Source organism: Astatotilapia calliptera, chromosome 9 (genome assembly GCF_964374335.1).
Source record: "Astatotilapia calliptera chromosome 9, fAstCal68.1, whole genome shotgun sequence".
Classification (NCBI taxonomy): Eukaryota; Metazoa; Chordata; class Actinopteri; order Cichliformes; family Cichlidae; genus Astatotilapia; species Astatotilapia calliptera.
The window spans coordinates 8132522-8159558 of NC_137430.1; the positions used below are offsets into that span (position 1 = coordinate 8132522).

The following is a 27037-nucleotide window of genomic DNA, read 5'->3' on the forward strand; positions in this document are numbered from 1 at the left end:
ACTTAGCCCTGATTGGAGAAATTGGAAGTGTTACAACTGACCCACGTTACAACTATCCCCGGTCTCCCCTAGTGCTTTTTCGCGCTGCTTTCACAGTTTTTGCGCTTATTTTCTGGAAAAGACTGAAGAGAATCTGTACTCAGGTCTACTAATTTATCATTCTAATTACTCCGGCTTCATTAATGACTATTTATAATATTGCTTTGCAGTATTATGTTCCAAACAGAAGGACTAAATACCAGCCAAAGGGGGTTTTCACAAGCTGACAACTCAGAGTAACATTTCAGACTCCACCGTGGATTCGTGATTTAGACAGCCTACTTTTTGCAGCGTGATGCCTCCCCTCCCTCTCCTCCCCTCTGCTGGCCCCGGCCCCAGAACAGGCGTAAGCCATCAACAGTATGTTCGCAGTCTCAGGCTGTGTACTAGGAAACATGAGCAGGGTGAAATATTCAGAGTCCCGGGCAGCGCGGCGCAGGCCACTCGATAAAGCGGAGGAGGAGACGGCGGTCCGTGCGGTTTGAGCTCAGGATCTCAGGAGGGGAACATGTGAGCAGGGAATGGGTGACTGGAAACAGGATTATTGCTCTACACAGCAGAGAGACGCAGGAGGGACCCGGGACAGGTAACTGCACTCACAGTGATTTACTGCAGCAGGAATGGAGCCGCGTTACTGAGACTCAGGACAGGGATGATGTAGAGGACAAACACGTATACAACTTTGAATGAACTGGACCGAGTTTGCATGGCTCTTTATTCTCACTTGTAACCCCATATAGAAAGCTAAATACAATAAACGTGACACAGGTTGTAACTTAAATATTACTAGTAATACTACTAGTAGTAGTAATATCGCTTTGTGTTTTATTTCAGTGCTGTTGCTGCGCGGAATTTGCGCCAGGTTAATGATGAAAGCTCAAAGGTGCTTCTCTTGTCAGGACACATTCAGTATTCGACTAGAAGTTACAAATTGAGGGTGAAAGGAGGAAAAAATAAAAATGTCACATTTTTGTGAAGGCTGTAGGTTTGTTTGTATTAGATTTAAAAAGGGAGGAGGAGTGGAAGCACCAAACAAAATAAACCATTCACGAGTTCTTGACGCGCGACCACAGAGCAGAGGACGATACTTGGAGGTGAATTCCACTTGAACACATTTTACAAACTCAAATTTAGTGTTTACCGTTCAAATCTTGCAGTACCACTCCCCTGCTGTCTCCTGCAAATAAAGTGGAAGTGCATTAAATTGAAGAGAGTGGAATTTTGTCACGTAGAAAAATCAGATAAAGAGTTAGTAAGTTTATTGCAGCGCTGCATTAACGAGTCACATAACATTTATTTACTTGTCTCATAACTGATCTGCTGTCTGCACGCATTATTCACAGTTTTATTTATGTCAATTTCCTCACGCATACCTTTGCACATCAATGGATATTTGTGCATAATGAGTCTGCACAAGTGCTTCTGTTGTTTTGTTTGTAAAGCAGCTGATGCATCAAAGCTTCGCTGTTAGGTACGATCTGCTTTAATCAGATTGATCAGCTTTTTAAATGAAGTGTAAATAAATGAGCGAGCACATTTAATAAGGTTTGGAATTTCAATTTGTCAGAGAAAATTTTAAAGTGTGTTTTAAAGTACTGGCATTATTAAGTGGTTTTTTGTTTTTTTGTTTTTTTGTGATCCTTGTGGCCAAAGGTCAAGTTGTAATAGTTTCCCTGGCGAATTTACTTGTCATCCTCCGAGGTATTTCTGAGCACGCTTTGTGTAAAATATGTACACTTGTTCCACAGAAGAGACACTGGGACACTGTGACAACTCCGTGGATTTCCTTCCCTCCTTCTGATATTTTACGCGTCAGAGAAAAACGGTGGATTGTCTGACCAAAGATGAACACCATCGTCTTTAACAAGTTGAGCAGCCAGGTTCTGTTTGAGGAGAAAGCGAAGGAGGTGGAAATGAGCAGCAGAAATTATCTAGAAGTGATCGACGGACAGCATCCAGACCTCCTCTCCAGCAACCAGACCATCAGAGACAACCAGGCGATCAGACACCGGCGGAGCGGGTATGTGGAGCGTTCTGTTATGGTTAACGCTGCTGGTCAGCATGTGCGGAGTTGGATTAACTGGAGTTCCCCTCCGGGGTGTTACTAATGAGGAGTGCCTCTATTTCACGGTTATTTCTCCCAGCACGAGCTAACAGAACGAGAGAGAGGGAACAACAATGCTGGTTTTGTTATCAGAGCGCTGTGGTTATCGCTCCAGTTTGTGCGCAGAATTAAAGACAGCAGACCAAACACCCAAGCCAGACTTTTGGGTTCAGATCCTGTTAAAATAAATATTTAATCCATGTGTGTGCACGAGCCTCACTGAGTTGTAATACAGATGCATTTATTAACATTTGGATTTGATAAAGTACCAGCAGCAGTGCGTAATTGCGCATTTATGCACAAACATTTGAAACTTACGCCGGCCTCAATAAGCCACAATTTTGGTCGTTTATAGGTCCCAACATTATGCTCTAGATCTCCGCACTGAAAGAAAAAATAATAATAATTAGTAATAATAATAATAAAAAAGTCTAGCTTTTTTTCATGTGGATTTAATGCACCAGGATTCTAGGGCTCAGGGAATTTATATTTCCCAATCTGGCCTTTATTTTGGTGCTGATGTTCACAGCTAATCTTAGAGTTAATAAGTAGGTCAGCCTTGTTCAGTAGCGGAGGTCTCCATCTGTTTTCAATAAATAAATTCACCCTTGAGCTCTCTGTGTGGTCTAGTCAATCATGTAAGCGGCCATTGATTTTTTTAAACTATATATTTTCTACAATAGGAAGCAGGTGTAGGTGAAGATATGTCCTGATATGTCCATGTTTTTTAGTTTATATCACAGCAACCTGGGGCAAAGCAGGTATGTTAAGGAGCCTTGTGAAGAAGAAACCCTCAGTAATATTAAAAGAATTCTGTGTGAACTTATGTGAGTTGTAGGTGTTTTTTCAGGGGATGGATAAGGCTAACAAAGTACATTAAATTTTTAAACAGAGTGCGTGTGTGAGAGAGTGTGCTTAAAGCCAAAGTTCAGAACATGGAATGAAATATCCTTTAAGATGTTCATAGCGATCTGCATTACAAGGAAAATATTTGTAGAACATGAACCTCGGGTAGACTTTGAGGTTAGACTAAAGTATGTTACATCTACAGTGAGAGCAGCTTTTTGGTGAGATAAAAGGAGAAATGCAGCACAGCACCATACTGACATCTACAGGTTCATAAGACCTGGAGCTACAGGTGAGACTGAGTCCTTTACAGCTCAGGAAAAGCAGACTCAAAGAAAGACTTTCTAATATATATTTAAGAGCTCATAGAAAATTCATATATTGTCATTTTTCATCTTGTGTAATTTCACTGTAGTGATCTTTTATGAGTTGCTGTTGTAGCTGTACTCACCACTGAGTTGCTGAATTGGGATTTGAGAAAATATATTTGCGATCTTCCAGGCCACAGAGTATATTCCCTACTTTGATTTTCTGTAAGTGAAAACCAGAAGTATAATTTCAGCTTTTTGTCCGTCCCTTGTGTGATGGTTTGGCTCAAGCTGTGGCCTCTGTTACATTGTTCTTGATCCACTTTTGCTGGGTGTGAAAAGTTAATCTGGCAAATCTTTGTGCCTGAGTAGAATGTTTTTGTTTGTTTCATAGCAATGTGTTGGCGGCTTGTGGGACACGCAATGAAAAATAAACTGCAAGTGGCTATTCTCTTTCTCCCCCTCACTGACTCAGTCTCTCGTTCTTTTTCTCCATCTCTACATCCCTTTAACATCTCTCGGCTTAATTGCAGTGCTTTTGGTGAGAAAATTGCACACTCTGTAGAGTTTTCACTTTATGTGTCATGACTAACAAAGTCAGGCAACTTGCCGCTCCACTTAGGACTCAACTTGCTGCTCGCATAACACCGTTTGTTCATTTCAGTATACAGCACGATCCTGATTCTGTTTCATTGCTTTAAATTCAGATTTTATCACATTTTTAAAAGCAAAACAATTTGTTTACTTTTTAGTCTTTATTCAAATAAGACAAGCATTGTGTTAACTCATAAACGCACTGTGGGCACATCTCCTATCTTACTCATAGAAGGAAGATGTGTTAAAAATTAGGCATTTAAAGAAAAGATAAAAGATTCTACAAACTCAAATACCAGATACATACTCTACCCGTTTCTTCACAGGGGTCGTCCCAGTGGTGGTAAAGTCCGACACAAACGTCAGGCCCTGCAGGACATGGCGCGGCCGCTCAAGCAGTGGCTCTACAAGCACAGGGACAATCCCTACCCCACCAAGACAGAGAAAATCCTCCTGGCACTCGGCTCCCAAATGACGCTGGTTCAGGTGAGACCACTTTCTGGTAATCCTTCAAACTTCCAGGTCAGGTGACAAAGAAATTGACGGTGAATACAGAGCATTAGAGTTATGTTTAACAGTTAAGGTTGATGTCTGTTGTTGAGAGCATTGAAAAGCTGTATTTTCATTTGCACTTGAAGTAAGTGGAACATGCGTTTCATCTTGAGTACTGTGCACCTATGCAGCAGCACTGAATATTGTTGTTTCTTCACACTATTGTAAAAACACTTTGCCGATGACTGCTTTAGATTTACATTATTTTATAGGTCAGTTGTGAAAAACATAGACGCATTTATATATTTTCATTCCTTTATTTCTCAAGAAAGCCTCACATTTTTCTTTAGCTTCAAACCAACAAAGATTATACAGTAGTTACATTGTAATTATCAGTTCAGTTTTTCACAAACTTCACTTAGTTGCAAATAGAATTTTATGTCATGTAACTTTTTTGACTTTACAAGAAAGGCAATTAATTGAAATTAATTTGAAGCATTACTCTGGTTTTTTTTTAATAAGAATTCTGGAAAAATGGTGAAATCAGTCTTTTTTATTATTATTGTTTCTGCGTAACACGGATGTATTTTTATGCTGCATTTTCTTTTGACAACACTTCATTGGGACTTCACGCGGGACCTCGAAGTGATCCCAACCCAGAGTTTGGGATCCTCTGATCTGCAGTAATGCAGTTAGAAATGCAGATTTCATATACGCTTTAAGCTTTATTGCACCCTCTGCTGATGATGCCAGAGTACAGTGGACGGCTTGACTTTAGCGACTGACCGCTGAGAGGAAAACCCAGTGGAGAATATGAGTGTGTTTGGTGTCTGGCACGTGCAGCTGTGTATGTACAGTATCATCTGGCTGACAAGGTCACTGATACAGCCTCAGAAAGTCTGCGGCGGCTTTTTTGGGCTGCCGGCCACGGTGCTTAATCTGGTTCTCATTTTGGGGGCCTGATGGAGCTGTTTGTTTTGGTGAGGGCGAGTAGAGTGCAGAGGAATGCTTTGTGTTGGACACAGGGGTGCTGTGCCGCTCACACACACTACCACACAACCTCACACACACGCATGCATGCGTTTAAGCTGACACTCAAATACCAGCAGCAGCGTCAAAGGTCAGTGGAATATTTCATGATGGTGAGTGTAGGTATGCAAGTTATAATTGCATTTTCCAGCATGAAGGAGGTATAAAAGTTTTATTAATTCATTTTTAATTGATTTTCTGTTAAGTGTGCGTTGCTGAGTCAATGTATCAGCAAATCAAATAGCTGACTGACATCAAACTGCCACAAATGCACTGCTTCTAAAATCTCAAATCAACCTGGAGACAATTTTTCTCTTATTTGTTGAACTTTTGAAAGGATATAATCTTTAATAAATGGGCATTTGGGACATAAGCCACAATTTTAAAAAGTGCTGAGACCATCTGATGATTGTATTTTCTCATTTTGTAGACTAAACTAATTTATATAGAGCCATTAAAAAGTGTTATATGATAGCACCAGCTAACTGTTGACTCACATTTCTTTGCCTGTCCATTGATTGAGGATGAGAGCTACCCCTTTCTTCCACTGTTTAGTCCAGAAATGTAGAATGCATCACTTCCTGTGCATTTTCCCTGGAAACACCCACCTGGCACCAGGTGTTTAAAACAACTAAATCTGTCATGTTTTAGCAAAACAGCCTGTTCTTTCCATGTAAATATTGTGAATCAAGTGTGCTGAAAATCCAGTCCCATCTCTCCATCACCACTGAAATCCCTCGCCGTCCCTGCATGCCGTCTCCTCTACGGTACACACGCGGCTGACAAGCCACGGCTGAGAGAGCTTGGTTTGGCGATTGGGTCCAGCCTTTTTAGGCATCACCATCTCTGTCTCTTTTCCCTGAGCCATTCTTTCCCCGGCTCTCATAAGCAAGCTGTCTCGTGTCTCACCTCGCAAATTCACAAGATGCCGCCGTCCTCCTGGTGTGCCACGGTGCTGGGCTCGCGACAGAGGGATGTGGGATGGTCTTAGTTAACAAGAAACATGATACTGAAAGAGAGGATCGGAAAAATAAGTACTCTAGCATAAGGCCTCTGTCTCAGCCCCTTCATAAACTGCTTGAAATCTATTGAGCATGAAAAGTTTTTCATGTATAATATCTAATAGTCTCCATTCCCAGTGAAAGGAAGAGCGCTGGATCAAGTGTCTCTTTTGAAGACACTCATCTTGAAGACAGTGTTGGAAAAAATGTCTTATTGGTGGGAGGCCGTGCGAGTCCAAAATAAGCATGGGCAATGTACGCCTCAGCTAGAACGTTAGTTAATGAAATGTTGCGTTCGCTGGCCATCCGGCGTTTGAATGGTGTTAAATGTTTCTGCATGTTACTGATACAGAAAGGATGCATGCTGCGGTGTCTCTCTGGAGCGTCTGGGTTGTTTCTTAAGTCTCGGCCTCAAAGAGCTCCTCTGCAACCCGACTCTATATCTGTCTTTTGCTTCGGTCTTGCTTGGTTTTTCTGAATGAGACTGATGGCAGGCAGAGAGCAGACGTTTTCTTAGGGGATAGACTTTGTTTTGCTGGATATGGAAGAATTTGGAATCCAAACAATAACATATGTTTCTATTTGCTGTCCGTTCCCACTTCCCTCTTATTTGTCTTACTCACTCTCTCTCTTAGGTGTCCAACTGGTTCGCCAATGCCAGGAGGCGACTGAAGAACACAGTGAGGCAGCCAGACCTGAGCTGGGCGCTCAGGATCAAGCTGTACAACAAATATGTTCAGGGGAATGCAGAGAGGCTGAGCGTTAGCAGCGATGACAGCTGCTCAGAAGGTACGGTTTCTGAATCGTCAGCCATCCCATTTGAGCAACGCTGAACCAGGTTTACTGGGATGGGGGAGTGGTCGTCCTTTGACTAATTTCACCTCAAAGGAAGGATTATTAGCCAGCAATGTCAACACTCAATTTCCCCAATCCAATCCAACTTTATTTATAAAGCACTTTAAATAGCCAGCACAGGACCAAAGTGCTGTATAGTAAGTAAGTTAAGAACAATAGAATAAAACAAAAATAAAACACATAATACATAAAAATTAAATTAAAACAGACCTATATATATATATATAAAAAAAACAGCATAAAACAACATAGAATCAAATAATAAAAATAAACTAAAAACCAACATGAAGAGACGGGTTTTCAGAGGTGATTTAAAAACAAGCAGAGAAGAGTCTAATCTCTAAAGGCAGAGCGTTCCACACTTTTGGAGCTACTACAGCAAAAACACGATCTCCTCTAAGTTTACACTCAGTCCTAGGTGCATTCAGAAACAGCTGATCAGCTGACCTGAGAGAGCGGGTGGGTGTATAAAGGCTGTAACAGCTCAGAGAGATAAGATGGGGCTAGACCATGGAGGGCTTTGAAAGCAAATAAAAGAATTTTAAAATGAATCCTCAAAGGAATGGGCAGCCAGTGAAGTGAAGCTAAAATAGTGCTCACACTTTTGAGTGCGACGAGCTGCAGCATTTTGCACCCTCTGTAGATGAGTCATTGATGAAGCACTGACCCCTATATAAAGAGCATTACAGTAATCCAGCCGGGTGTAAACAAAGGCATGGATAACTAACAACCCTTTACTTACTAGCATGTTTAATTTTGATCTACAATATGATTAATTAGTTTTATTCACACAGTTATAATTAAAAGGGTGCCCTGTTTAACTTCGTTCACATGAACTGTAAAAACATATTTATATTGTCTTCTCTCCCAGGAAGCTGGCATAGATACAGTGCACGTGCTGTATATTAGTCACTTGTGACTCATTCGTATTTATGGAAGTTTTCCATCACATATAACTTTACATAGAACACATATAAGATCATTGTGTCCCATCAAATTTGTGTTGTTCCGACTGAGAGATGACATATCTATCAATCTATCTATAGATAGATAGATATTTTTTAATGTTTTTTTCTTTCTTTCAGTGAAACAGAAACAAGATTTTTCGGTGTCCATAGTATCAAAAATTTGTTTTTACTTTATATCTTTAAAAAAAGAACTGCCCGAAATGATCATTAGAAGCATGCACTAATCAGACTTGTACCATGTGCACCCATGCACAGCACACAGAGCAGATTAATTCTTTTTCCATTCACCAAAGCATATTATCCATTTTCATTGGCACCAGTTAATCTAACAGAATTTTAATAATGATGATATTTGAAAGGCCACTCCTTCTCTGTGTGTATGAGCAGCGTTGTTCTGATTTGGTGCTCTTTCGCTCTTATTCTGCAGCTCTCTGTCTCTCGCTGAGAGCATATCCTTGAATGCTGAATGTTAGAATAATTCAATAATGTGCATTAAAGAACAGTGGAAAACGTATGCTGCTCAGTCAGTTTGATGGAAGATCACTTCTGAGATATCACATAATAATGGCTCTCTTATATAAACTGGTCACATGCTGCGAACCTGATGCACTCTGTACCGACTGACCTGCGAACTTACATCATAGTTGTTGTACCCCCAAAATTTCAAATGTAGTGTCACGGAGTGAACCGGCGCCAAAGGCCAGTCCACCTCCTTCTGAGTTCCTCCTAAAGTGGCCCGACGCTCTGCAGAAACAGTGTTCTGGGCTGGATATAAATGGTGATCCAGCTGAGAGACGCCGAGGCCGATGGGCTGCGACACGCTGTCATTAGGACACCCTGCTGAGCCAACCTCTGCCTCCTAGTCTGCAATTGCAAATGAGCGGCTCCCTGTCAGCGTAGTGTATTTACTGCAAACACATGTTGATCCTCAGAGGGGAGAGACTGCCTTTTTGTACTCCATGACAGCACAGAAAACATGGGTAGGAAACATAAAAAAAAATACAACTTATATGAAAGAATAGAGAGAAAGGACGAGCGCTGTGGTGTCAGTGATCTCTAATTAGATTTTTGAGGAGCAGAAGCCGTGTGCGGCTCACAGAAGAATGTGTGCATGGTGTTTGCATTGTGTCTGCCACAGGCCACTGTACCACCGGAGGCTCTGTATATCTCCCTGACTCTTCTCCCTGTCATATTATGGTTATGAAGCTATCCGCAGCCTGCTTCCACTTCTGACCCACGCGCTAAAAGGCCCTCTATTATGTTTTTAAGCCTATGCTTTTGTTCCAGAGTCTATTTATGGGGCCAGATCTAACCCCACTGACCCGGAGTGCATTCCTCTTACTGTCTGAAATGGTCCAGCTTGTTTTGGAGTTGAAGTGCAGAGAAAATGTTGTTTTCTGTTTTGTGAACTGGAGTGTCATGGAGGTGCGAAAAGGGGCCTGTTTTCTTTAAAATACTGCAAGGATTTGATGTGAAAAGATTTATTTTATTGTCTGAGTGACAACAGGAAAAATGCTGAATATCTGATGGCGCATAGGAAGGAGAGCAAATACTCTCCATCCATGTGTTTCTGATATGTGGGAGCTATAATTTTAATTTGGCTCCGGCTGAATCAAATGTCCAACCTGTCCAAATTACAAAATTATGGTCTTGGCAGAGACGGTATCTAGAGCGAACTTCTCCCTAATTTCCCTTCTGCCAGAGGATATCTGGTTCTTCTGTGCAGTGTTTTATCTTCCTACCCCCCCACCTTTTCATCAGGTTTGGACCTGTGCTTTAATTCAGTGTCTCCAGTTGCAAAGCAGCACCCTGGAAATTATTTATTTCTGCAGGGGAACTTAGGGGCAGCTTGCTTTTGATGGAGAGGAAATTGACTACCATCCGTTATGATTCAGTAATGCTTCTTAAGTCTCGGCTGTGCTTCCCGCTCTTGAAGGAGAGCCAACGGGAGGGCAGGAGTGCCAGGTTCAAATCTCCCTGCCTCGTATTTGGATTCAAGTTCAGCTCAAAATAACCAGCACCCGAGTCAGATGGGACGCGCAGAACTTGGAAAATTATTTTAACTCTAGAAATACAATATTTGCTGAAGAAAATGTGCGTGATTGTTATATACACTTGTGCTAACTGGAGCTCCAGCCGCAATTCCTGTTTAAACTCCCCTTAATGCATTGACTGAGTTCCATGTGCAGTAGTAGAGATCGGAATCTTTAAAACATTTTATGCATTTTGGGCATTTAGCACTGATTAAGTACAGTGTTTAGCTTGTGAACTACATATGTGGTAACTGTGGGTTTATGTGCAGTCAGTGACTGCGACAGTATTGTTTGCACACAATGACAGAAACCTGAAAGCAAATGAAACACAACAAATACAAATCCATATCATCCAATATAACATTTCCATTAAGGAACAGTGTCCAACTTCTATAGCTCATGTTTAGAAAATTTTAAAAAAAATCTTAATTTTTTGAAATCTCTTAATAAATATATAAACGTGTAACATGAACTTGAAAAGGTTTGTGTGATTCACAGTTCTAATCTTACCCCCTCCTCCTTAATTCAAGTCTTTTGATCGGCTGATCCTCTCAAACGCAAATTCTGAACAGCAGTTGAGTGCGGCGTCTGCTGACAGCTGTGAAAGTGTAAGAATATATTTCTGCAGTCCATCTAAATGAGTATTCTTATCCTGGCACAGATGGGGACAACCCTCAGAGGACACAGAGTAGCCCCGAGGAGCTCAACAAGCCCATGTACCAGAGTGTGATCAAGAAGGAGGGCTCCTCCATGGTGGGGATGGCCATGGGCATGGGCATGGGCATGAGCATGGGTATGGGCGCGGGGCTGCGTTCGGCCGCCGAAGCCGCCTCACTGGCAGAGGACTACGTGTCTCCACCCAAGTACAAGAGCAGCCTGCTGCACCGTTACCTGAATGACTCGCTGCGCCACGTCATGGTGGCCAACGCCGTCATGGACGCTCGAAAGAGAAACCACTCCGGCTCTTTCAGCTCCAACGAGTATGACGATGAGCTGCTCTCGCCGTCCTCCTCTGAGGCTGAGGCGAACTTTGTTTATCGGGCTGGTAAGAAGCCACATTTCTTGCATTCTTTCCCTTTAAGAGTCTCCTTCACACACACACGCCATCCTTCACTTTTGTTCTTTTTCTGTCCCCTCCATCTGCACATTTTGTTTTAATTCCTGCAGCTGGTCCATCTTTTTTTTCCAGCTGTCTGTCTCTCTGCTTGCCTCCCTGCTTGTGTCGATAGTATATGACGCTTTATCTGGGTTGCCAGAGCACACCCTTTAACTGTCTTTTCACATGACGTTTGACTTGCTCAATGAGATTCTTGTGACCACTGAGACCTAGTTAGCAGAGCTTGAGTGTTAAGAAGAGTTTGATTAAATTATAGCAATATCCAGCGTGTGTCCAGCACCCTAACACAAACTCGTATACACATTTGTGAACCCATGTGCATAAATGTGTCTTTCACCCACCCACAGGCAGCTCTTCTGACCTAAATGCCAGACACAACAGGGCCATGTGCATCATGCTTACATTCACACTACTGTTTGGGATGCCTTTGATTGTGACACAAAGTCCTGCTGACAGAGCAGGGCAAACAGCCTCTGTGTGTGTCTTTAAGCATAAACTTGTTTTTTTTAACTAAAAAAGGATTTTTTTTCATCTCTGACGTACAAAAATCTGCAGTTTCCACCAAAACCAACATCATCCTAAAAGGTCAGCTCTATTTTACATCACTTCCACTGCTGCTAATGTCTTTACAGTCAGTAGAGTTGGAGGGATCATTTTCCTCCCTCTAGAAGAAGACACTTGCTTCCGTTCATTTTCTACAGAATGAAAACACTTTCATATCAAAACAGAGGATAGATTTTGTTTTTCTATGCCTATTTTAGTATTTTGATATTTTCCACTCTGCTGCTGTGTTTTAGTAGAAATGTCATGGAATGGAATTCCCCACAAGGAAATGATCCTTAAAAAATGTTTCCTAACTTTTACATGTTTTTATCTAGGGCATTGCTTTTTTTCATTTCAAGCTAGAGTTAACTTTATCAGTTTTATCTTTTTAACAAATTAATAGAAATAAAAGCAGCATGGTAAAATATTACATAGGGACTTAGTGGAGTCACTAATCTTTTATGAGGACCTTAAAAGAAGTGTGTGTATTATTGTTTTGAATTAAAATAAAAATTCCAAGTTTTCATTGTCGGTTCTTAGAAATGAGTTCCTTTAAGTCTCGGTCTTCTGACTTGAAGAGAGTCGAATCAATTAACTGTTCTCTGAAGTTATTAAATTCTGTTTCTAAAAAAGCCCTATTAGCATGTTTTGTTGTTTTAGGAAAGCATACCCGTAGTTGTTTTTGCACATTACATTACAGTAATGAGTCACCCTGAAATAATTACCCCAGTTGACTGCAGTTAGCTTGTTTTTAAGTCTGCCGGGGGAAAGCTGTGCTTTTTAACCCGAATAAGATAAAATGTCTCATAGCGATATCATTGACGCCGATGTTCTTCTAACCGTGAAGTCACTGTCAGCCCGAAGCAAATCACAAAAGCTTTGTAGCCTACAGAGGCTTTCACGGCGCTTCAGCTCACAGCTCGTCTGTGGCGAGAACAATCAGAGGTCTTCCTCAGCTGAGAACACTGGGCCATTTGTTCAAGCAGACTTCATAACCAATAGTAACGTTTTCACTTTCTGCAGAGCATGGACAGGACCTGGAGGGCCTGGATCTGAAGGTGTAGGTGGTGGAGTAATGGAGAGCATGTGTGTGTGTGTGTGTGTGTGTGTGTGTGTGTGTGAGTGAGAGGGGGGGGACAAACGTGGACAAATGTGTTTCCTATTATCTGAGCATGAAGGAGCGTGTGGGGGTTGGTTTGTATGAAACGCAACAACGACTGCAACGGGTACAATTGCCTTTATCAAAAAAAAGAAGAACTTCAAACCCCTTGACCTGAACGAACATCAGGCTTTTTTCACAGTGAAGCACCTGTTGAGACTTACAGATGGAGAAAGAAAGAAAGAGACGGATAGACCAAGTGAGACTTATAACTCCTTTCTACCAGATTTTAATAAGAGAACTCCCCTCCCCCCAAAAAAGGATTAATTCATCTGGCTGACCTGCTGTTTTTAATAGAGGCTAACTATTTTATCTCTATAGCTGATATAACTTCTTGGCTTTGAGGTGTCCCTCTTGGATTTCTCGGGCTTTGGCACCATTACAGAAGTGTTACTCTCTTACATGCAAGAGAAGCTTTCAAATCCGCACATGGAAAGTTCTCAGAGGTGGCGTTGACTCATGGGATCGAACACCTGCCGGGGGCTCTCCGATCTGATCGACCTGCTCAAAGAAACGAAACAAAAGAAAAAAGTCGAGAAGATGAAATTTTAATACCGCATCTGATTCCCCCGACAGAGCAGAGAGAGAAATCACTTTAAGCTCGGGCTTGCGTCACTTCCTCTGCAACTTTTGAATATTTTTTTTCCTCCTGTGGGCTCCGCTTCCCAGATTCTTGTGCAGTGAACACATTCCTCTTTTGCAAATAGTTTTATTGTGTTTTTATAATAAGAGAAAAATGTTTCCCCGAGTACCTGATTTCACATAAATCTGTGCTTACATCAGAAACGCAGAGAAAAAAGAAGACAGAATAAATCAACTTTAAGCTCTCTGAATGTTCCCCTGCTTTCTTTCTGACAGTGACAAAACGTCTGACATTTTCACTCAGCAGGGAGAAACAGAATTTAAACGTAGAAAAACAACAGCTTAAACACAAAACGATGTCTCTCGGTGCATTCTTTTGCCGAATTCCAGCTTGTGAACAACCACTTGCGATTGGTCAAAGCAAAAGTGGCGTGCCTGGCAACCATTGTGCCATTGGCTAAAAGTCCGTTAATAGGCCAGTTGGTTGTTGTGGCCTGAGCCCCTGTGACTACAGAGGGCAGTCAGACGTGGTAGGAGATGGTGAGTGTAGATTTACCCCAGTGGAAAACTAAACTTCTGCCAGCTTGAAAGGACTCACATACAATTCACAGGCCTCATACAAGCATAGGCACACACACATCCAGTACAAACACACACATGCACACTGCAGTCCAAAGCCTGTGGGGAATTTCATTGAACACAAGGAGCAATAGAATTCCATCACACACGCCAGGGGTTTCATGCCAAATTACCCTTTAATGGGATATTAAATGGCAGGAATCTGGCCGAGTGTTTTTCTTGTTGCTCGGTACCAGATTTCGCCCCGTCTGATATCATATAGATCATTATACGCCAAATAACTCCCAACGTTTCTGCGGGTGGAGACTGAGAGATCTTGGTCAGACGTTTTACATGAGATTGACAGTAGTGCATTTTCTCAGGTTCTACCCTTTATGGACGTTGGTTACAGCTGAGTACAGTAGCCTGATGGTGAATGTAGAGTTCTTGCCAGTGCATCTATTGATGTGGGAAAGCCCCAATAACTGCAACCTAGTCAGCGGCCAACAGCAAGTTCCCAGTAATGAGATTTTTATTTGCCTCTTTAAAGTCATGCCTCTATTAGGTTGAGATACTGTTAATAGCTGTTATCACCATCCTAAAACAGAATAAAAATGGCAGCATGTAGGTGTTAGCATGCTAACATTTGCTCATACACAGATTTTGTGAAGACACTGCATTTCGATGATTTTAGAAACATTTTGATGTCATTTCTGCGCTAAATGCAAAGTGAGAGGACCACAAAATCATTCATTTTGTAGTTGCCATAATTGTACCCATGAAGTATCGTGAAACTCCCCCAAAAGTTGTTGAGATATTGCAGCCTGGACCAAAGTACTTGTGCAACCGCACAAAATTAGAGAAAAAAGCCTTTTAGAAATCATCAGTTTTTTCTTTCTTTTCAGCTGAGGCCGATTGGTCAAAAGCACTGAACTAAGTTAAAAAGTCAACCGTAGAACACTTTCCCCTTTTGCTGCCAGTGAATTCCTGGAACCTGTCCCATACGTTTTCACCAAAAAAAAGAAAGTGGCACAGTAAAGTTGTTGGGCTTAAAGTTGCAACCAGTGATAACATGTATGGGAGAGGTTACTACAATAAACTCAACAATGATTCTCAGAGAATTCTGTTGGCCATAAAAAATACCCAGACCAAGGCTACGTCATGTTTGGTACTCAAACCTGTCCACATGTGGTCTGCTTATCAACAGGTGCCAAGGTAGAAATGATTCTTCACTCTTGCTCAAGATGACGTGATAATTTTGAGTAAAATACAACTGAAATCTATAAAATCAAAGGTTTATTTACTCAAAGAATTAATATTTAAGAAAAATGCACTCAGTACAAACTGAATGTATACAAGTCATTTGAACAGGTTCCTTTAGATTTAACATCTTGTGTTGTAATTATGTAACAAAATTACACTGAAAATTTACATGCAATCAACTTTTTTGGACGAATAAAGTTTTTTTAAGGGTACTGCCATTTGAACTGGCTTGGCATGAGGAGCCCCAGCAATATGCTTGCGAGAAAGAGGTAAAAGTTATTCTTCCTGAGGGGAACGTGAATATCTAGCAGCTAAAAGTGAAATATTTGTGTCGAAACCTGCCAAAATCGTGTAATTATTTATTTTTGTCACTTCCACTTGATACTTCCACTATTTATTGCATTTCCCATCAATAAGTCTATGAATTAGAGGATTTCTGCCACCGAGAGAAACAAACTGGCCCATTATTTATCACATTCAACTGACTTAAATCTAAAACTGGTGGTTTTTAACACGTAGGATTCTTAGAAACCTGTTCAATGAAAACAGCAGTGCTTGACAGGAGCCGCTGAGGTCCTAAGGGCCTTTCAAATTAGGCTGGAGCAAGTGCCAGACAGTTATTGAATCCTGGAGAGTTTCGTAGCACTTAAGGAGCTGTCGACTTGTCCAGGTGAATGGAAGAAGTCGTCTCATTGTGGAAAAAAACACCCAGAGTGTTTGGATTCCTTGTCGTGAGGTGGAAGGGTAGAGAGATGTGATGGTCACTGCCGATAAAAAGAGATTTCTATCATGATTGTTTTCATATTTTCGACTAACAAGATATACTTAACTGGATTTCCCTTACTCTCTCTTGTTTCCTCTCCAAAGAAAAAAACCCGACTGGGATGATTTTTGTAGCAGTGTTGTTCAGGGATGCCGGCTGTTATGACTGATTTAAGGCTCTAATGTCTTTCTTGCTTGGGCGGCAGGGTAATTTACTGTAAGCCACAGAGTAACAGGAAAGACAGCGCTCGATACAGGGACACTTGATGACAATGAGCCACTCCTGGCGAGTGATGGATGAAGACTCGTTGTCTCAGGAATTCAAAGATGTGGATAGACTGGCTACAATTTGCTCTTTCCACAATTTCATAGGAAAGAAGAAAGGGAAGACAGAAAGAGGAGGAGGTTGGAGATGTTGTTCCAAGGCGGCAGCTTTTGCCAAGACTGACTGGGTTCAGGTTGGGCTTTAGAAATCAATTTGGACAGCATGAGAGGGAGGAGAGGGAGGCGCTTGGTCCATCCAGATCAAGAGTTGAGTTTCCCCAGAAGTGGCCCGTTGGGAGAGAAAAGACAGCGTGGTGGCAGTGACTAAGACACACAGAGAGTGTGGTTGGAAGAAGTGAGTGTGTGCATGTGTGTGCATTCTTGTTTTTTTTCTCAAAAAGATAGGAAGATGAGGGGAAAAACTGGGGACATCTGGTTGGCCCTTACTTTGTGATGGGGTTGTTTCGCACAGGACTGGGACTTGGGGATTGGGTGAGACTACTAACAATTAAACTGAGGTGTAGGAAAAGTTCATCCAAATTACAAAAGTGATCTATATATTTTTGTACTTACCCCTTGCGGTGTCTGGTCATGCAGATTGTTAATAACCATAACAAACGCCTCTGAAAAGTCTTCCAACTCATTTGGGAGATGGTTGGAATTTTATTTGTCCTCCTCAGAGCATTGAAAAATTTCTTCAAAAAAAAAAAAAAAAGCAGCAGTGATTATTTCCAAAGAAGCTGTGTCCCCTGGTGCAAAGAGCTCACCGCCAACTGAATTTTCTGGTAGAAAGGAGCTCCAGTAACAACTGTTGAAACCGTTTAAACCCTTTTTTAATTTAAAGACATAACAATGATGTAAAGTATGCATATTCAGACTAACTTTGGATTGAGTGAAATTATGTAAGCTTGATCTCACTTACAAGAAAAAGCAGGTTTCTTGATAGTGAAGATGATTTAAATTTTTGATGTGATAATATAGTTTGTTTCAGTGTTGCCACACAGCAGAGCCTTTGGGAATCACTGCAGTAGACAGTGGATTGAAGCCTGTATGAATAAGCATTATGAAATCAGTGTTGTTTTATGCAAAGCTATAGCTATACATCAGTGATATCTGTGTGCTCGTGAATGTTCAGGAAATTTACTATAAGCTATTAAAGTTTTATTGCCCTAGTAAGAGTAATATTTGCTGCCTCCACCAAGGAGCTTGTGTGATTGGTTTTGGCTTGTCTGTTTGTTTGCAAATACTTATGTTAACATAAAAGTTACGGACAGGTTTGCAGAAATGGGATGAGGCCCAACATCGAGCTGGATCTGAATAGAGGAATTTTTGGAAGGATTACTTTTTTCATTGTGAAGATGTCATCTTCATAGACGTGTATCGAATTCAAACAAGAAAAAAAACATTCAAAACATTGCTTGAATTTACCAAGAAAATATCACAAATTAATATGGATGTCCTTCTAGATCCAGGGCCTCAGTTTATGCGTGGTACAAAATGAATTTTGAGCTTTGTTGGAAGTATGCAGGCTTGGACTGCTCTTGTTTGTATTACGTAATGATTTTCCAGCATTTTTTCCAATGAATTCGAAAGGTTTCAAGATAAAAATGCATTCGTAATGTTCAGTATAATTTGTTCTTTGAAAGCAGCTATTATCTTTCTTTATATGTTCTGTTTTTACAGTGGTGGACGGTCATATTAAACTTGGCAAACTCCAAGTAAACCCCATAAACCAATAGCTGACTTTGATAGGTCTTTGATTTGTATGACTTTCAGCCTCAATACAGTTATTTTAGGCATACAGCTCTAGCTGTGAGCTAAGAGGCTCCACCCACCTTTCCACCACCCACCCTCTGTTTAAAACTTCTGTTTGGAACTCATGCCCAATCAGAGGAAAGCTGGCTTAAAGGGAGAAGAAGCTAAAATGGCTCATTTCAGACAATGGAACAAAATAAAAGCAGCACCAAGCCTTCCAATAAGGATTATTTTTGAACTGTGACTCATGTAGAGCTACTCTAGCAGAGTTCATTAATAATAAAAAAAAATACTGAGCTAGAAATGGGTGTAATAGGTCCACTTTAACATAGTATATTAAGGTATATAAGTGTCCTACCGCTGCAGCTGTGTTTTTTTTTCCGTCTTGTCACGCACAGCAGAAAATAGAACTAAGAAAGGACGAGATTAGACACACATAATACGACACATAAGTGTCCTTCAGGGTGTGGCTGGTCCAACGGTGGGAACAACTAGGAGTTGGCAAAAGTTAGGCATAATCCTGGCATTAAGCTGTGGGACAGCTTCAGGCAAATGGAAAGGTGGATAAAAAAGACAGAGAGGAAGAAAAAAAACCCTCATGGTGAACCTCTCTGACTGGAAGATGGGATATTGGCTTCTGACCACTAAACAGAGGCTGGATGAGAGGCAACCAGAGAGGACAGCAGCAGACTGAGACAGTGCTCATCCTGTGGAGAAGTGTTAACAGACAAACACCAGCACAGACACTGTTTATACGCAACTGCCTAACATAGAACTTGAAGAGGGCAGAATAATAAGCCCTCACAAGCTGATAGTTTTTAAATCATCAGTACACCAAGGCTTCTAGGGACGGACACACACACACAAACACACACACACACACACATAATCATTTCATCGGATTCAGAAAGCACAGCTGCCTGCCTAGTCAGAGAAACCGAGCCACGCTGCCCTGTTCCGTATAAAACACAAATTGTTTCCATTTTAAAAACCCAGCCGTGTCGAGAACAATCGTTTGCCATCGCGTTCCCACGGGATGGAGGAGAGAGGAGAGAGTTTAACGAGCGAGCCGAGGTGTGACCCAGCAAGGACGCGGAACACACATACGCAGAAATCCCCCAAGAGTGTGAGAGAGCCCTGCAACTACCACTGCAGACAATTGCAACATAATAATGCAGTGTGTGCAGCACAAACATATCATTTGGCCAGATCCCCCTGAAAAAAAGGTTATTTTTGCACACATGTAAACACTTAAAAATCTGAATAATGTTTACTTGTGGTTTTCGCTTTTCCTTTTTCCCCCCCCCCTGTCCTAATTTGTGTGTTTTCTGCACCACAAGCAGTTGCCGTTCATCCCCGAGGATGTCGCTGAGAAAGCTGTGATGAAAGGGTCTGCCTGAGGAGACTGGGCCCCGCTTTTTTAAATCTCTTTTGTACCTGCCGCGTCAAAGCGGTGATAAGAGGCTCATCTGTTCATCATCAGCGATGTGTCCCAGTCGAACGTGATCCTGTTTTTAATCTTTCTGCGGCCACCCATGCTCACATCTCATTCCACTTCCTAATTCCCCTTGGTTCCTCTTTTGGATGCTGTGGCAGTCCACCCACAGCCACACAGACAAGACACTTGCACACATTGCCATAACATCGTATTTACTTCTTCTTCGTCGAGACGCGCTCCTTATTTTGGCTGATTTACGGGGGCCCTGATTACTCTCTGTTTACTGGCACTCGTAAACACAATGACAACCTGGCAGCGTTTAAACATTTCAAGCACTGTTATTATTTCTCCATCTAGCAAGAAGACACAAGGCAATCCTCAATGCTAGGATCTTGGTTATCTGCCCCCAACCGCAGCCACAGCACCAGTGTGTCATCTGCCGGGCAGACATGGAAAAGGAAAAAAAAAGAAGAAAAAAGAAAGCACAGAAAAAGCAGGAGATGAACGTCGTTTTTGGGCAGCAGCTCAGTATCTGTCTGGCCATGTCAGCGCATGTATGTTGGATTTAATAGTTTAAGAGCTAATTATTCAATATTTTTGTAAGCGATGAAAGTGTTGTCAGGGCGAATGGAGAAGGCATTAAATTCACGCCATGTATGATGTCTTTGGCTAGCTGAGTGGAATTGACAGTTTGCTTCGTTGGAGCCTCAGACTTTGTTCAAACGCGGCAGAGACGGGGAAAGGAATGGCTGGGAGGGGTGATATAAAAGTAGGGTTGGCAGCGCACGAGGCAAGCTGAGTGCCAAGGCATCCCTAACTTCATTTACAGACTCTTCTTGACATTATAAAAAAGCACAGAGCATCAGAGAAATATAATAAAAAGAGAAATCTTAGGCTCGCACGTCGGGCTTAAAGTGGCAGAAAGAAAGAAGCTCAAAAAGGCGTCGCAGCACCTGAGGGTTTTTGGCATTTCCTTTAGCCAAGTCTTCTTGACTTGGCTAAAAGTAATTAATGCATCTTCTGATATTGATTTGACTTCACATCAGGTGAGCTCATCACAGTTCTATCCTGTAGGTCGAGCGCAGCGTTGTGATTCACCTGTGGTGATGGTAACTTCTGACTCATCCTCGGGTTTGGGCGGGCTTCAAAGAGGCTGCTTAATGACATGATGGTCCATTCCTATCCTGTGGTTGCACAGGTCAGCGGTGACCAGATTGTCCAGTCTGCAGCACCACTCTGGTTCTCATCAGGTCCTGTTAGGGGAAATCAGCTTAGCTCATTTCCTACTTTGACAGTCGAGTTTGGATTCTGTCTCTGCGTCCAGATTCACCGGCCTTCGTCCAGTGGTGGAATATTTTCTCATTCAGAGCAAAGTAAACATATTTTCCCTTCTACCCAGTGACTTTCTACACTGCCTTTATTAGTATAGCCTAATACATTTAATAATAAATAATTAACAGATCTCTCAGTTTAGCCAATTTTGAGAAGAACTTTTTAAGATTCACAGAATTTATTCATGATTTATTTCAAAACTGGCAGCCCAGACAATTGTTAGTTTAGCTTTCCATCCATACTGGTAGTCTTACATATCCAGACAAAGCACATCATTTCTGCATCATCTTTAAATGTATCTAAAGTGAACACATGTTCAGGTTTCAAATGGATTAGGCTTCTCTAAGGACTCCCTACACACAGTTGATACAATGCTCCTATGATGTACAGATTAAGCAAAAGAAGATCCAGTGTGTTACACTGGACAGGGTGATCCGAAGGGCCAGCTCTGTTCTAGGATGCCCTCTGGACCCAGTGGAGGTGGTGAGTGACAGGAGAATGGCGGCTAAGCTGTCATCCCTGTTGGACAACGTCTCCCACCCCATGCAGCAGACTGTGACAGCACTGAGCAGCTCCTTCAGTGGGAGACTGCGGCACCCACGGTGTGGGACGGAGAGATTACGCAGGTCTTTCCTCCCCACTGCTGTCAGACTCCACAACAAAGACTTTAACTGAACAAACACACACATCCACACATGTGCAATAACACTAAGTGCAATAATCTTTTCTGGCATCGTTGTATTTTTACTCAGTTGTATATAGCATTCGTATTCTATTTTTATCTTATTGTATATTTTTATTCTATTTTATTCTACTGTATATAGTATATTATTTTATTCTATTCTGTACAGCTGTGTACTGTATTTATTCTTATTGTATTCTAATTTTTGCGTCATAACTTTTGCACTGTCCACTTCCTGCTGTGACAAAACAAATTTCCCACGTGTGGGACTAATAAAGGTTATCTTATCTTATCTTAATACTTAAGCTGTAGACATGCCGGTAGAGCCAAGCTAGCTGTTTCTCCTCGCTTCTAACATTCCAAGCAAAAAGTGCTGATAGCTCTAATGCAGTCACCTCAAACTGAAGACCAAAGCCCCACCAACCTGCATGCACCTCAGCCCTTCTCTTTGCAGGGAGAAGCCTGTTAGAAGAAAGATTTAAAGGGAGTGTTGCCTTAAAGGGAGAGCACTTGTTTCAGTAAACAGGGCTGCACCAATGCATGATATAAGATGAATAAGGATTATACACCTCTGTGAATCATGCAGACCTACTCTAGCAGAGCCAGAGAATAAAAATATGGAGATTGAAATTAGCATAAAAGACCTATAAGTGTTAGAATTGTTAAACCCTCTTGCTTTAAAATTGAGCCATCTTTTCTGTTTCTAGGTAATCATTTGTTTTCAATTTCTATTCCATTCTTATTTTTAGACTCTTTATACTATCCATGGTGACGAGAAATTATTCTGGATAATACTAAGGCTAAAAGCCTGCAATATCATAAAATGCCCTTGCGTGTGTGTATGTGTGTGTGTGTGTGCTTATTTGTCTGTCGGATTCAGCCCAGCCCACGGTTTGTGCAACTCAGCTTTCCTTGTTTATTGTTGCGAGTTGCTAACAACAGCTCCAGATGGTAATGATGATAGTCAGCCACTCTCCTCTGCAGCCATCTTAACAGGTGGAACCTCATAACCTCAATAATTTGTCAGCCCCTGCTTGTTTCCCTCGTTTTCACCAAGTTTTGTTAAAGCTACTTTTTCTTTTTTTTTTCTCCTATGTTCTTTTCCCCCTTCCCCTCCATCGTCCCGCTGTGATGTTAAGTGAGCTAGTATTTTTGGACTTCCAGCACAATGCCAGAAACCATCAGACTTCTTAGCTTTCCCCTTTGGCGGTCCGTGCAACCCCACTGTCAGTGAAGCCCAAAGGCAACAGCAAAGTTGACTGAGTATTCAGTAGCAAAGTAGTTGAGTTTAAAAAAGAAAAAAAAAGTGAAAATAATAAAAAAAAATCTTCAGTGATTTATTGGCCATTTATTGAGTCTTTGGCGCTGCTCTTGTTTTTAAAAATCCCAGTTTTAGATGTTTTAGGCAAAGGGCTTTGGAAACAGAGTTTTTCTGCAAGCAGTGGTGCATTTTCAAAATCTGGGGTCCAAGGGGTTGAGAGCTGGTGTCTAGTCCCCAATGAGGGCCTTGGAGTGCAGGGTGGCAAAGGTCATCCTTGCATCCACCTGCTAGAAAGCTCAGAAAACACAGTTTTATGTGTGTGTTCTGAAAGGAATCATCTGGACAGTGGCTGCCTCACACACCCTGGAAACACTTAAAGCTGTGGATGGAAAGTCTCAAACGCTGCACTTCAGATCCCACAAACACACACACACTTTTCTTCTGCCTGTTGTTTGTCTTTGATGTTGCTGCTATCAGTTGCTGTCACCAACTGATCTTTACACCAGGCACCACAGCCGTAAACACTGAGCTAATGTATCTCGAAGGCAGGGGGGCAGGGGGCATAAACAGCGCATGAAAACTGTGTAATTTGGCCTCTAATTACAGCACTGTGATTACGGAGTGTTGTGCACATTTTTAATCAGGACCAATCTGTTTTGGAGCCCTGGCAACAATCAGGAAAGAAAGATGGAGATAGGGTGCAGGGAGGATGGCTTCACAGTTTTCAAGTATTCAGTTGACACTGGCAATTTAGGCAATTAATTTGAAGAATGGCTGAAGAAATATAGAGGGATTAAAAACTGGAGACTAAGAAGAGATGGATAATATCAGGGGCTTTAAAAAAACCTGCTCTTGACATAGCACAGAGTCACTCTTTATTAAAACAGACGGGAAACATTGCATTTGTTTTGGCTGGTTCCTGACGAGTACCTCAATCAGGGGGTATTACAGCAAATCAAAAGGTGAACAGTCGACCTGGGGGACATCAGTAAAGGAAAAGGGGACTCGCTGATGAAGTGAGATAAAGGCAGAGCAAAAGACGGGACAGCAGGGAGTTGTGGTCGGATGGGAATGAGAGGATTTTTTTTGGAACACTTACACGCTGAAGCCCCAAATCTCATCCTGTGGTTTGTAGTACTGGGTTATCACGTCCTCATCGCTCTCACACACGTGCACACACACATTCCTGCTCTTCTTCTGTCTAAGAATGATTGGCTTCTTCTGTCTGTCTCTTTCTCTCTCCCTCTCTCTGTGGATTACACCTATTACGGAATGAGCGGGAAAAGCGCAGGAAATGTTATAATCAGGCTCGCATTAGCTCTGGGGCCTCTTGAACCCCGACGCTGTCATGAAAGAGGAACAGAGCGCGGCGTTGGGAGTAATTAGGCGCTTCAAGCCTGAACGCTGTATCCAGATATTTGGAAAATCTACGGAGGGTTTGGCGAGGTTAGAGGTGACACAACAGAACGGTTAAATGTTGCATGTGCTTTCCCCGTCGCTGAACGAGTTTTGGCTCCTTTGCTCTCAGTGGGTCTCTGTTGGCTATGTCGAAGCCTGAACACAGTGTCCTCGCTCAACCTCTTCCAGTCCCTTCTTACCACGATAGCAAATGAAATTCCAGCGAGAATGAAGGGTGCAGATTTTTATTAGCAAAGGAGAACGTTAATGCACGCCCGCCAACTGCTGCCTTGTGGTGACGGTGGCTGGTGGAAGGGTCTCGTTAAAACACTAGCTCAGGTTTAGACACTTGCTTTATGGGGAAATGCGACATTGGCGGGGTATAAAAGACTGGGTGACCCTGTGCTGTTGGTGAGAACATTCAGGAAATCAGATTGACAGCCGAGCAGGAGACAACCCAGGTATGACGAACTCTGTTATCTTTGGACGAAATGAAAATTTGGGGAGAGTTTGCCCTCCTTTGAACATTCTTGAGTCATCCAGTCATCTATATCTGGTCAAGACCGAACTTCTTAAAAGCTCATGGGGCCTCAGACGCGTGTTTAGTTAACTTAAAGAGAGCGCCCGGGGGCGACGCGACTAGAAAAATCCAGATGCTCTGCTTTTTTCTTTTTGGTTAATGCCTCATGAAACGCCAAGCCTGTGTCCTCATACTCACTGTTGGGCAGATCTCACCTAAGGCTGGAACCAAGACAGCAGGACAGGTTCAGCTCAAACACCCAAATGAACTCCTCTTTCACTCACACACACGCATTCAGGCAACAAGAGCACGCTGAAATAAACACACTGGTTGCCCCGAAGAGAAGTTGGGTTTCATTGTTTAATGACTCTGCTATTCCCTCTGCTAATGTTTCACATATGAGATAAAGATTGCTCCCATTTGAAGAGAGGAAAAAAGAAAGGGAGAGCAGGCATCCATCTTTCTCTCACTGACTCACTTGCTGCCTTTTCATTCCCCCTTTAAATCTTCTGCGCTCAGTCATTTTTGATCTGATTTCCTCAGACAACTCAATTACGTTGGCCCGGGCCCATTTGTTTTCCAACAAAATATTAGAGAATGGAGCTTGTGAGTCATAAGAAACATCTTTCAACTCGATCCTATTAGTCACCTTGTTTCTTGACGGCTTATTGCAAAAAAACCCCAAAAACAACAAAAAAAACGTCCTTTTTGTCCAGCATCTGAGCGAAGAGAGAAAACAGAGCAACACATGTTTTCACAAAGCAGGGTGTACGCATAAGAGCGCACAGCATAGACCTCACACACTACTGCACACACACTGCGAGAGTGTATGTTCAGCGACATTCCAATAAATCCTCATTGACCCCGATGAACTCAGCAAAATTAACCTTTTTTTCTCTCTCTCTCCTTGCTTTCAGAAACCACAGAGCATGGATCAAGTAAATGTGACAGGTGAGCAGCCTTTCTCTTAACGCTGCAGACCAGATCGAGTCATTTGCATTTGCGAGCTGATCGTAACGCTCTCTGTTTTTGTCCTTTCGTGTTGCATGGTCAGCTCGCTCATCAGCAGCAGCGGTGGCCCCAGAGCCACACAGAAAGAAAAGGTGAAAGGCAAAGACGAGACATACTGGAAGGAGATCAACGCCGCCATGGCCTTGACCAACCTGGCACAGGGGAAGGACAGTGCCTCCGGGACCACCAGCTGCATTATCCAGAAGTCCTCTCATATAGCAGAGATCAAGACTGTCAAAGTGCCGCTGGTGCAGAAATATTAGCCTGGACGTCGTCCTCCCGTCCCCTCTATGCAAACCAGCAAACATTCCTGTTTCAGCAAACTCACCAGAGTCCAAATAAACTCCCCCCTCCCCACCCCAAAATGAAAAGAACTGTTGTTTAGGGAGGGTGGTCGTGGGGTGGGGGTATTTGAAGTCAGGAAGTGTGAGGCAGAAAAAGAACTTTCATTCTTTTTGGTTGTTATTGATGTCTGAAAAAAAAGGTTCATAAGAGGCCTTGGCTATCTTCTCTTTTGCGAGTACTAGTTTTAGCAGCAGTATTTCCTTAAAAAAAAAAAGAAAAAAACTTTTGTAATGTTAACTTATTTTTTTTCATGTTTTATTTTTTATTTCTTCTTTTTTTAACGCTACAAATTGAGTCTTTTTGCCAAAGTGCCTTTGTTGTTTAGACAAATAACTCACTGACTGTGGTCGATGTGGAGCACAGATACTGACGTGCCTCTGGAACACTTTTTTAGGGTCCCAGTCAAGATTCAGGATTCAGGATTCAATTTGTGAATGAAAATTCCCAGCAACAGCATGTGCCTTAAGGGCTGAGTGAGCTCAGCAATCCGAGGCGCCGACGAACTCGAGTGGCACACACTTGTACGGGTGCGCACTGGGCTTGGGAAAATGCCCGGTGTGAATCCTCTGAAGGCATTGTTCTTGTTTTGACTGGAGTCTTCATTTTGACTGTAAACTGAACTCTGTCCCAGTCCCAGCCACGTCGATGGCGGGCCAACAGCAACTGCTGGCTACGCAGATAAGCAGCCAGCTCTCTCCTCCTTGTCCACATCTCGGCCTTGGATTTCATTAACCAGCGAAGGATTCCTTTCTTATCGTGGCTTTTTACTTGCTCAAAT

General features: G+C 42.2%; 1 protein-coding gene across 1 annotated transcript; it reads left to right on the plus strand.

Moving 5' to 3' along the window:
* Positions 1-485: 485 nt before the first annotated feature.
* Positions 486-26466, plus strand: mkxa (mohawk homeobox a). The gene is made up of 7 exons (XM_026180037.2): positions 486-625; positions 1788-2059; positions 4218-4377; positions 7049-7202; positions 10931-11314; positions 25821-25854; positions 25958-26466. The coding sequence occupies exons 2-7, from the start codon at positions 1884-1886 to the stop codon at positions 26175-26177; spliced, it is 1128 nt and encodes a 375-aa protein (XP_026035822.2). The 5' UTR covers positions 486-625; positions 1788-1883; the 3' UTR covers positions 26178-26466.
* The last annotated feature ends 571 nt before the right edge of the window (positions 26467-27037 follow it).

Bases quoted from the DNA above. Each gene is read 5' to 3' on its own strand.
- mkxa (XM_026180037.2), top strand. From the start codon at position 1,884: ATGAACACCATCGTCTTTAACAAGTTGAGCAGCCAGGTTCTGTTTGAG. The intron at 2,060-4,217 runs GTATGTGGAGCG...GTTTCTTCACAG, and splicing joins ATCAGACACCGGCGGAGCGG to GGGTCGTCCCAGTGGTGGTA. The intron at 7,203-10,930 runs GTACGGTTTCTG...ATCCTGGCACAG, and splicing joins CGATGACAGCTGCTCAGAAG to ATGGGGACAACCCTCAGAGG.